This window comes from Falco biarmicus, chromosome 6, assembly GCF_023638135.1.
Source record: "Falco biarmicus isolate bFalBia1 chromosome 6, bFalBia1.pri, whole genome shotgun sequence".
Taxonomy (NCBI): Eukaryota; Metazoa; Chordata; class Aves; order Falconiformes; family Falconidae; genus Falco; species Falco biarmicus.
The window spans coordinates 75,028,145-75,040,739 of record NC_079293.1 but is presented as its reverse complement, the minus strand read 5'-3'; the positions used below and the strand labels follow the sequence as shown (position 1 = coordinate 75,040,739).

General features: G+C 42.7%; 1 protein-coding gene across 4 annotated transcripts in view; it reads right to left on the bottom strand.

The window, feature by feature from the left end:
- The window catches only part of PKHD1 (PKHD1 ciliary IPT domain containing fibrocystin/polyductin), a 280,766-nt gene that overhangs the window by 201,227 nt on the left and 66,944 nt on the right, over nt 1–12,595 (bottom strand). For all 4 annotated transcript variants that reach the window (XM_056343184.1, XM_056343183.1, XM_056343185.1 and 1 more), the window contains one exon: nt 9,412–9,562. In XM_056343184.1, coding sequence (XP_056199159.1) covers nt 9,412–9,562 — 151 coding nt within the window. The remainder of the gene's footprint in view (nt 1–9,411; nt 9,563–12,595) is intronic.

Sequence of the window (12,595 nt, the reverse complement as noted above, 5' to 3'; positions counted from 1 at the left end):
TTACCAACTTTTTTCCTAAAGTAAGCAAAACCCAGCTTGTCCCCACCATACACACTCTATCCCAGGCTGCTTCTCACTTCTTGTGGATCAGATGGGAAGCCTGATCCTGCACTCATGGCTAGAGAACAGGCCATGTACCGAACTCAGCTTTTTAGAGCTATGTCCCTATAGAAGTGGCCTAATCCAGCACCTACCACTCACCAGATGCCATAAATGACAGAGGCACCAGATTCAGGTATGGTCTACAGCCTAGCAGAAACATTGTAGAAACAGAAAAAGGAGATCCTGCTTCCTCTGCAAGCCATGACTAATGATAATGAACCCATCGGAGTTACTGGCCCATATCCAGCCAGTGCTCATCTAAATGAGTAAATGTCCCTGAGAAGTCAATGGCTTTTTATTCATCCAGTAAGTCTTTTTCCTGCATAAATGTCTGTGAATAAATTGCCAACAGTTAGGAGTCACTTGCAGGAACATGGAGCCACCAGGGCACTTGACACATACCAACACACATGTAGGCTCAGCATTTTGGAAGATTAAAGCAAATGAATTTTCATGTGGATGAGGAAACAAGGCCATTGAGGGGAAGGTTTAAAATTTGCTCAGAACTGGGCATTCATCTGTCAATCAGGGCCTTAGTGTGGATTTAGGAGCCTAAAACAAAACACCAAGAAAACATAAAAATAAAGCAAAATGGCTCTGATTATTGCTTGAGTCTAAAGGAAACACGCTCACCTCCAGATCTGGCATTTCATTGTTTAAGACCTGGAGCTGCCTCCAACACCATGGTGTAACCCAGTTCTCAGCCTTGGCCACATGCTTTTGGTGGTGCTTGAAGAGCATGAAGACAGCATCTCCATTCATGGTCCAGTTAAATCAAGGGCCCTGCCGATGGTCCCGCTCTGTCCAAGTCTGTGCTATAAACATCTCCCAGCTTTCAAAACAAGGTGACCACATGCCCAGACCTTGCTGGGTGATGAACCAGGCCCCAGAAACATTTGGGAAGTGGTTGTAGGTCAGCCAGTACCTCTGTTACACAGAAAACTCCTGTGCGGAGCATCAAGTCCCCGGTACTGCTCTGTTCAGGACTGGGGAGAGGACATGAAGTCATATGGTGACACAGAGCCCCAAGCTAGTGATGCAAGTGTCTGAAAGGATCTTCAGCCCACATCACACCTACGGAGGGTGGGCAAGACCTTCACCTACATCAAAGCCACGCTCCAATGCAGAACAAGTCTGGGTAATGACTGTCTCCAAGGGGCCCAGCCCTTTTCCAGTTGAATTTGAGATGGGGTGATGGAGAAGGCTTCCTTCGGGCTTCAAACAGAGGCCAAGGCCGTGCACCCCAGCACAAACCCAGGCATCAAACGCTCCCAAGCCCCTTCCCCCAAATGGAGAGCGAGTGCCATGAACAGAGAACCATAGCCATGCTTTCAACAGCAGAATGCTCCCCCCTGCCCCCAAAACTGCCTAAATGTTGAAGTCGTCAATTAGAGTTTCTGTCATAATTAAACAGGAAAGTGGCAGCAAGACTCTGTACAAGAGCCTAGAAGCAAGTGGAGAGAAAACGTGCCTACAGTCCCTCAGGAAGGCTTCCCCACACCCTCCTGACCTTAATTCGAGCCTTCCCTTTATGCAGGAAGGGAAAGATTTGCTTTCTCTCCCCTGGAGGAACATCTCCAAAACAACACTTTTCACTCTGAATCTGTGTTTCTCTTAAGGGTGGGGAGCAGGAATAAATGGAGGGAGAAGAAGGAAAACAGTTCTCATTAAACTGAGCCATGCTCTATTCTGATTTCACATGGGTGTGTTTAAATGCAAGTGGAAAGGCTGTGATGTGCTGTGGGTTACAGGGGACTGGCATCCCATCGTGGGAATAATGGCATCCCACCTCGGGGGTAACAGAATCCCACCCTGGGGGTAGCTTCCAATGTGCCTCTAGTGCAGCAGTATGAGTGATGGAGAGAAGAGGGCTACCTGAAAAGGCATGTATAATTTTGGAAGCAATCTCCTCGGAGATACTAATAAAATGGCGAGATTGGGAGGAAAAAAAAAAAAAAAACCACACACACACACACACACACACACACACAAAAAAAACCCCAAACCAACAAAAAACAAGGGGCTGTTCAGTCCTTCATTTTTGATCTGACAGCAGGAGATGAAAGAGTTAAGCCTCAAATCAGGAAGCAAAAAATTAAAGTAAAAGGAAAAAATCCCACACCACAAGCACTTCTTCTAAATTTCCTATTGCAGCCCCAAGGCCGATCCCATTAAAAAAAAAAAAAAAAAAAAAACAAACCACACCACACAACAACACAGAGAAAGAAAAAGAAGCAATTTTGCTTATCCTTTTCTCACACACCTAGCAGCCACTTTTTATTATTATTTATTTATTTACCATCCCCTTTCAGAGCAAGGTCCTTATTTTCTCATTTAGTCCAACAGAGATTGTCCTCCTGGAATGACCATTTTTTCTTTCTCTCCCTCCTCCTCTCCTTCTTCCTTCCCCCTCCTCCTCACTGCCTCCAGGCCATTGCCCTCGTGCCAGTAACTAGATAACACACTCTATCAGAGATTTTTTAAAAAATCATTGCAAAGGCACTAGGGCTGATAGTGGCATCAATCCTAGCCTGACACGGGCTCGGGTCAACCATTTATCTCTTCACATTGCCTGTGGTTACTGTGGAGGCCATCTTGGTTCTCTACATCTTAACAACCTTGCAGATGGTACCTCTCTGCTCCGATAGCATCCGCACCCCAAGACTGGAGTTCTGGTTTTCTTTTTATTGTATTATTATGGACTCCCCCACTTCCTTTCTGTGAGGCTTGCAAATCTCGGTTGGTTTTGTTGCCTTCCCTACCCCCTTCTGAAAATAACACTGTGACCAAGCTAGCAGGGTAAGAAAACAGGGAACATGGAGATGCAAGGGTGGGCTTGCTGGGCTGTTGAAAGTGCGTATTTATGAAAAACATACACACAATAGTTTAGAAGAATTTCATCTAGCCTTACTCCTGACATCCCATCTTGTGTGACATGGTTATTTTTGGCTATTTGTGCTGCCAAGGCATCCAGGAGCCCTGATCAAAGCCCAAGACACCATGATGTCAGGTACTATCAGGATCCTCCCTAATAAGCTAGAGTCAAAGGAAATGATTCCCCAGCCTCTGCAAGATGTGACCCCTTATGGCCAAATAAAGGCATCTGGTGTTTTAAAGCATCTAAAGGGATACACAGGAATGAAATATCCTATCTTACTATAATTCTCCCTCCAGTTGAGAAAAGGGGAGCTGATTTATTAACCCCTACAAAAAAAACTATGTATCAAGATGGAATCTGCTCTGTTGCTTCCAGTGTAAACTTTTCTGTATTAAGGTAAGGAGGGTGAAGAGGAAAGGCCACTTTTGAAGCACCCTTTAGCATCCATCTCCCCAAAACAGTAACGCAGGGCAGGCAGCACCGCTTCCCTTGCATCGAGGTAGAGGAAGCACAAACCCAAGTGCTCCATCTCTGCTAGCACACGGTTCCAGGACCCATTTGTGGGCTCCTGCTCAGACCCAGATGCATCCACCCTCACAGGCAGCATGTCTCATCCCTATCCTGCTTAACCACTCTCAGACTGGTGTAGCTGTTGCCCTCATAGGCATTCCAGCAAAGGAGAGCACTGGAGAAGGCAGAGAAAGGATTTCTTTGCCCTTTCTGGTGTTGTTTGGTGCTCAAGGAAAAAAAAGGACAGTACAGGAGATGGAGGGCAGGTGGAAATAGATGGCCAAAGGGCACCAAAGGGAGACAGTGTAGATATTAGAGTGTGCCAGGGCTCTGAAGGCAAAGAAGCTTGAAAGACAATACCCCACACCTTCATCCTTAGGCACTGGTACCCTGCTAAAATTACTGGATTTTGTTATTTCATTGGGTTTTTTTTAAACAGAAGATACTTATAAACCTATCTGACCACGGACTGGAAGCCCTCACTTGTCTGCATGTAGGCACAACCAATTATGACCCTATCACCCTTAAAAATGCACCCATCAAACATCCACTCAACATGAGGATGGCACTAAAACAAGAGTAAAAGAGCATCGGGCATCTACTATGCAGAGTGCAAAGAGCCTGCTGGACCTGCCAAGCAGAGTCACCTCCCATCACTTGTGTCCCTCACAGATGGACAACATGGTTGAGAGGTTTGGCATCAGTCCTGCTGTCAATAACAAAGTAAGAGCCCTTTACGTTCAGAGTGCTCCGTGTTTCCGGAGAACCTTTTATGCTTCCCAGAAAGCTGCCTAGGATTTGCCACCTTTATAAAGTATATCTCCAACGGGCAAAATGATCTCATCTCCTTCCTTCCCTTCAAATAATGCAGCATCCAGGGTGATGGTAAATGGGGAAAACAAGGGCCCAAAAAAAGAAAGGAGTGATTCTAAGATCTGCAGTGGAATGCAAGGGATTTGGAGAGCTAGTTCTGATTACATTAAGTGGAAGCTGAACAGCCAGGGTATCTTAGGTGACTGCATCTCTCAGACACAGCCTTTTGTGGTTTTATTTTTCTCTCTCTCTCTCTTTTTTTTTTTTTTTTTTGTGCTGAAAAGTGAACAAAGCAGTTATCCTGGTATCAATCACCAAGCCAAGAATTTACAGATCCTCAATACTCTAAGCCACTTCTTAAATCTCAGGACCTTCCTTTAATGCCCTATTTAAAAACAAACTAAAGGCAGCACAGCATACCCAGGCAGAGCCATAATCCAGGATGGCATTTTTATCTAGCAAGTTATTTTTTATTAGCCTTCTATTTCTTAATAGGGACCCCTCGAGGGTTAGGTTGTAGAGAATTCACTAGTATACCAGTTCAGCTTCCCTATGACTGACTTAATGTACGCGGCATCTGCCCTCCGACAAACATTATATCACCCATCTGGGCCAGGGGAGGAGGGGGAGCCAGAGCAGGGAAGCACTGCTCAAACAGCATGCTTGCATGATGATTAGGTCTGGTCCAGTGGTCCGGAATAATAATCTGAAGGCTCACTAAGCATAATGGGTTCAGAGACATCCAAGCCTGGTCAAACCTTCCCATGAGCATCCTTTACGTGTGTTATCAGCATGGTTTACATGTCTCATCAGTGTCACGGTAGCTGACATCTCATTATGCAACCAAGGTGGAAGTGGACAGGTACTGAGTGAGCATTAGAACTTTTCCCTTTTATTATTTAATTCATATCTTCCCATTATCCAGAGTATCATGAAACTGTGAACTAATTAAGTCCTGTGGGATATACAATCAGTGCTGGGGTGGGGGGGCAGTTATGGGTTGTTTTCTTTTCCCCCTCTCCTTTAAGTAGGCTAAACTTCATTATGTACCAATATAAAAATTATTCTGCAACTCTTCCTTAGATAATAAAGAAGCAAGTTACAAACACTGATGATGCTGAATGCAACAGTGGGGCAGAGGCCTCCTGCTTACTTTGCACAACCTAATTAAGTCATAGGGGATAAAATACTTCAAACAGAAAGTGAGGCAAGGGCCTAAATCAGTTTATGAAGAAAAGCATAAAAGCATAAAATTCTCTGGGGGTGGTGGGACAGACCAGTCCCCAGGTAAAGTCCAAGTTGGTGAACTTAAATTTCATTAAGTCTGCCATGCAACTCACGGATCTCCAGCCAGCAACTTGAAACTCCCCGAAATCTTGGAGGTCCTCTAGATTCAGAGCTGAGCCCAGCTCAGATTGTAACCATGCAAGCAACAACTCGGAGATCAGCTTTGAAGGGACAAAACTTAAGTGATGGATATTGCATCACCTACCAGAAAATACAGCTGTTTTCCTGAGGATTCTGCCCACAAATATTCAGAGGGATTCAACCTAGACAGCAAATTCAAGTACCTGACTCAAGGGAACAACATGTACAACGTGAACAAAACAGACAGCATTTTCAAAAATAACATTCTAATTTTTTATGATAGCTACAGCCCAATTTTTCAGCAAAGTTATATTGAAATCAAAGGTAGAAGAACTCTCTTCCCTGCAGAATTAAGCTTAGCCATCTCATGCAGATCATCCAAAAATTAAGGTACCTAGAGCTAATTTCTTAAATACATATAAAGATCTATTTTAATGAAAATTAGCAGGGGAAAATGGGAGTTAAAGAAATGGGGCGGGGGAATTGCATCTGTGAAGAATTTCTATCTACGTACAATGATCCTCTAGTAATTGGAGTTTCTGCGTATCTAAGACAGTAAAAGAAGTTCAAAGGACAACCACCTCTAATGCACCGAGGAAGAACATTTGCAGCATTTGTTAATCTCTTTGGCATCTTTGGCGCACATATACACTTGCAATTCAAACAGGCGTTGGGGGAACACCATAGGAATGCATATAATATCCTCTGGATGTGACCAGAAAAATGGGAGAATTGATCTGGCAACATGTTGTTATTCAAAACCCAACAAGCATGGCTAAGGTCAGATTCCTGGATGAGTTACAACAGCCATTTAATACAAGTTTTAGTAAAGCTGACAGATCCAGGGTGAATTCACTGTCTGGATACTGTTCTGCAGAGTCAGGTAAGAGAAAAATGGCCTATTTCCATTCACTGCAACGCCCGTGCTGGTCAAAGGCAGGATCAAGCCAATGGACATGCCTCTGCCACTCACTGTACACCAGGATCCTTATGCGTGGATTTCTCTTCGATGCTGCCAGGTCACGTCTGGTTTGGTTCCCTGCTACTGGGGATATCATGGCACCCAGCCTCCCTCATGCACCCACCACGCTCCTCCCCAGGCATGTCTGGATCTTCCTGCCCAGCATTCTCCCACCAGGAGATTGCTGCCAAACCTTGTCACATTCACAGTCTACGTTCACCTCATTTCCAGCCTACCAAATCCCAACTAATCACATTCATGTCTTTCTTATTATTTCTAGAATTACAGGCAGGTCTTATTAGGTGTCTTAAAATGACTGAAATAAAAAGGACCTTACCCTAATGTCTGTATCCCTTAGACTCAAGTTCGCAGAACCAAACTTTTTTAAAAAAAAAATATTTTCTGCTCTGAACAGAGGTTGTTCTCTCTTCTTGCCAATGCCCATTCATTCCATGCTCTTGATAATATAAGCGTCTGTCAGCCTTTCTGCAACAATTCTTTTTACTTCCAGTGCCATCCTGGAGCTAATTCTGCTCCATCATCATCTAATCATCTCTGCCGCAACCCTCCCACAAAGCTCAGCTGTGCTAAGACACTGCTGAGTTATCAGCCTGCCTGGGCATCCTTCAGAAGAGAGTAAGCAAAAGAGTGAGTAGAAAACAAAGCACTGAGCAGTGTAGGTATGCTGAGAACAGCTACGGATCAGGCCCGTTTTTTACGAAGCACTTTGAGATCCTTGCATGAGAGTTCAATAGATGTGCCAGATGTTATTATAAAGAGATGCAGCCCCATTACTTGTACACAGAGTGGTGCTGCCTGCTAATAGCACCATTATCCTAAGGCACGTGGTGCTATTAATGCATTTCACCGCTTAGTGCTGAACCTGGGGACCATTATTTCCACTGGAAAGGTAAGGCCAGTTCACATGACATGATTTAAATCTCTACAGTGAAGCATGTATATGCTGCACCAGGTCATAAATCTTAACAGGATGCTGTCAGCTAGAAAGGGACCAAAATTGAAACCATTTATCTGAACTCCCCACCCATCCACCTCTGCTCACCCAGACCAGTTTTGGGAAGAGGGATAAAATGATTCCAAAGGCCCTCTGGGTTCATTAAGCAGCCACAAATCCCAGATCTAAAAGCACGGCTAGTTTTGTCCTGCTCTCCCTGAATGAATTTAATCATTCAGAACACTTAGGACTTCCGTGATTTTCCCCACTCTGAGCAGAAAAACCATAGTAGGGCCAAACCTCACCACTTCTTCCTATTCTTGCTCCTACCTGAGTCAAAGACAACCCGTCATCATCTTGTTACTGAGACTACAGGACCTGTGACACAGCTGAGCTGTTCAGATCACAGCCAACAGCAGGTAATACCTCCTACACGCTGCAGCCCAGGCTCTGGGGCTGTAGAGATGCCCTTATCACATTCAGGAAGGAAAATATGAATAGGAAGGAGCAGTTACCAATTGATCTGATACTTGCCTGAGCACTTCCCTTTGCTGTCCTCCTGCAGTTGTCAACTAGCAAGTTTTGGGGCTTGGTTTTCTCCTTAGCTGGGCACGTTTCTGGTAGCGTGACTAGCAAGGCTGACTGGCAGATCAACACGAATAGGTAAAGGGCTACACGTGACATTCCTTCACAGATCAAGACAGACTTAACAGAATGAAGGCAAGCAATTGTATTTTGGGATACCCAGCTGCAATAGTACCATACATGTAAGGTAAGGCAAACAGTCAGAGGTTCTTAGTAAAAGATCTAGAATCCGATACTGGAAACACACCAAGATTACTTTGCCAGGACACTGCAGCCACTTTTGGGGTGGGATGGGGGAGTAAAGGAAACGTCATTACAGAGTTAAAAATGACCATGGTAGATTTAACACCAACGCTAAGCAAACAAACTTCATTTCTCTAGGTTTCAACTGTACCAAGAAGACTGCATGATAATTTGATTTAATAGATTAAAAAACAGCATTTGGTTTTTTACCATAAGTCAGGTGAGGAACTCTTCCCACTTGCTCTGCCCTGTACATGGTAGGTCCCCACCACTTCTCAGGAGCTGCTCATTTAGGAAAGGTGAGTGACAAAGGGATATTTGATGTTCTCCAAATATCCAACCCCTCTGAATTTCTTCTCACAGGTGGCACAACCCAGTATTTAGCTCAAGCCCCCAGAAACTCTGCAACACCACGTGGACTTTAAAAGGACATTTAACGTTTACCTTTTTAGATATAGAGCCCTACAATCATGTTAATTCAGAGTCATAATTTTTTGTCATGAACTCTTTACATATGTCTTTCTTCTTGCTATACCCGCACATAGCACGGAGAGGACTGTCCCATTTTACTTCAGATACCGAAGAGGAGAAAAAAACAAATATAAGCAGAGCTGCACAAATGCGGAATGCTAAGTCTCTGCCAGTGAGCTGAAACTCTGTATCACATGGCTAAGATTTCAAGTAACAGAAAATAACACTTTTAAGACAGACTTTGAATTTATATAAATAAGGGAGAGTTTGAAAAAACACCTGCATTGCACAGAAAATAAGGTAAAGCTCATTTATGTCTCATAAAATACATGATTAACCATAGTTAACCATTAATTCAGCTGCACTGCATTACAACTGCTATTCAAAGTTGGAAAGCATTTAATATTATATATTGCTGCTGCTCTGCCTAAATTGTTTTTTTTTTTGCCCCCTTTAAATGTACACAATATTACAAATTTAATTTTAAGCTGTTTGAATCAGTCTGTAAAAAAGATTTGATTATACCTGAGTGTTCTGGCCCCAGTTTTTCCATATCTCAGTAATCTTGGCAGTAATTGGCTGATTAGCTCCCTCACACTCCATCTCTGCCTCAGTTTCCATGGTAATGTTACAGGAGCTATTATAGATGAGAACTTCATCTCTTTCCACTTTAGGGCTGAAACGAGAAGGGAGGTTAAATGGGGTGTCATCAATCTTAATGAAATGCAATTATTTTTACTCTTATTAATCATTGCAAGCCATTAGCTTGTGGCAACTCCTGGCCACCATTTGTCAAACTTTGCAAATTTCTGTAATTTTGTTTCCATTCTTTTATTGTTTATTTGTTTTTCCCCCCTTTATCTGCACAGACTCGGGATGAAAATACATGCAGTAAATATCTCTCAGTGATGCCTTTCTGCTTCCCCAAACTATTACAAATAGTAGCAAACACGACTCTAGGACCAAGGCAGGAAGATAAGCGCAGACAACAGCTAGGGAATCAGCAGTGTTAGGATCAAAGATGGACTCCTACATGGTGTAGGGTTTGTTCCTGTCTCCCCCCTCCCCATCTTACTCACACTTAGCAATAGGGAATGAATAACTTGCAACTCCCCTAGGGCAAGGGGAGAAATTGGAAAAACCACACAACTGGCTAACTGGTCCCTAATTCCAACTGTGAAAAAATGAGCTCATTTAGGGGTTCCAATTCCTGCTACCCAGCTGATTGCAATGATGCTTTGTTGCTAGCACTGGAACATTAACTTAGTAAATTAATTAAAGTTACTTAACAGCCCAGACTAAGCAGATTCGATATATGTGCCAGTTATACTAACAGACATTTGCTCTAAAGCCTCCCCTTGCATAGGGGGAAGAAGTAACAGGAAAGGTGGTGGGGAGGAAACATTTTTTTTTCCCTTGGAGTTGCTGCTGACTTTGGTAGCATTTCATTATGGGGAGCTATGGGATCCAACATCTCTCAAAATGAGGGGAAAACTTCCAAATTTACTTCTACAGGCTTTGGATCAGGATGGTGTAATCCAATATCACTTTTCATTCCTTCCTCAGCCATTGCTCCTTCTTCTTCCTCTCCCCATCCCACCATCAGAAATACATCTGCATCTTGTGGGAAGGCGAGCAGAAAGGAGATGAGTTAGAGCAAACACCAACATAGCTCAGAAATTATACCACTTTTCTGAGTGGCTAAGAAAGGACAGAGTTCATACTGTGATTTGCTCGACAAAATAGAGGACCAGATAGATAGGACCAGGATTTTCAAAGGTTTTCAGGCTCGGGAAAGCCCCATCTAACAGGATTTCCTGAAGTGCCAAAGTCAGGAGCCTAAGTTCTACCAAAATTGACCTAATTGGAAAGGCAACACTCAGAGCTTTGTTAGGAGGGTGATGATCAGAATGGTTTAATGAACCTGAAATTTCCAAACCATGCTGGATATAGCAGCTCATTGTGCAAACAAAGAGCTGCTCTGACAGTGCATTTAGGGGGTGTTTGTTTTGTTGCCCTTCTTCAGGGTTAAAGTGTTAAAGGCAGCAGCCACATTAGAAACAACAGGAAAAAAGCCTTCTGCAAGTAGCTGAACCTTCTTAACGGTGAATTTTTATCGCTATATTTAAATGAACCTTTCCCTCTGCTGTATCAATAATCAAAAGCCAGCCGTAGGGAACTACACATGCTTTTGATAGCAACACTTTGAGAACTGCTCTTGTCCTGTGCAATAATTCAATGGACTGGGCTATCTTTCAAGACTGCATAGAACTTCTTTTTAATGCTACAAGAAAAAGCTGTGTCTTTTAAATAACCAACTGTTTTAAAGACAGAAAGGGGTTGTTGTGGGCTGGATGCAGGGCATAGGCCCAACTTGCCAGGCACTGAAGTCAATACTAGGACCTTTGAGCAGTTGTTCACATCTTTTTACAAAACTTAACAAGCTTTGCTTATAGGCAAAGAGCCAGTTCCTCCCTGTCCCCTAGTAACTGCATCCTGAAACTTTGATGCTGGAAAACTGTTAACAAACTGCAGCATTTAAATGAAATGTAAGAAAAAAAAGGGGTGATATATTAAAGGAAATTCAGTGACGCATCTTAGTACCAGAATGGTTAATGGCAAGACTTGCACCCCTTCTAAGTAATACACATTTGCCATTATACACTCACAAAGTGTAGGTTATAGTACAGAATAGGTTAGGAGAAGCTTTATTCAAACCACTGTAGAAGTAGTAAGAAAGAAGAGGAGAGATTTGATGTGCAGTTAAGCCAGGAATGATTTAAGTAGTTTTGTCCCCGTCCTGGAATGGATGTCTTACCACTTGAATGTTTGCACAGAATACAAATTCATACGTTTTTTGGTTATTATTACTGTTATTGATTACAGTAATCCATGTGTAATACTTTGGCAATTCCACAAACAGTTATTTTCTAGTTTGAACAGTTGAATTTTCTAATACTTTTCTACAAATTCTATTAATATTTGGAAATGAAACATTTTTTCTGAACTGAAATTTAAACAAAAAAGTTTTCCAAAGTTCTGAAACACGTAATTTGGATGTCTTCAAACTCCCTCTTCCTCTACTTCTCCCTAGCTTTTTCAGATCAGGAAACTCACTTGAAATCAATCTTCTTTGTCCCTGCTCCACTTCAGCAAGAACCAGTTTAGAAATAGATTTACCATTAAAAAAACTCAGTATTCTGGAAAATTCCTCAGCAACCCAAGTTTTAATTTCTAACTACTAGACAAGCTTGAGCACAAGGGGAAAAACTAATGATAATAACAAAGAGGTTGAAGACACTGGAAGAGTGGGAAAACATTAGGTAAGAAAAAGTTGATTGATTTGGTTCAGAAATATCTCCCTGATAGGATTCCCTGAAGGAATAATAAACCCTGTCTCTGGGACATTCACAATTAAATTGGACAAAACCACAGCGAAAAACAATAAGGAAACAGTCAGCGAACGGACCGCATTACTTTTCCTTACACAGGAGCAGCTCAAACCAAGAAAAGGAGCAAGCAGAAAAACAATCATAGGAATAGACACATTGCAGACACCTTTTTTACAAGTAAAGACCTGAGCACCGTTTTGATACCCAGGAAACACAAAGCAAAAAAAAAAAAAAAAACCAAACAGGATTCAGTAAGACAAGACAAGTTTCTTGTACTGAAACACTGAAGTCATTCCAGGAGCAATAGAACTGATGAA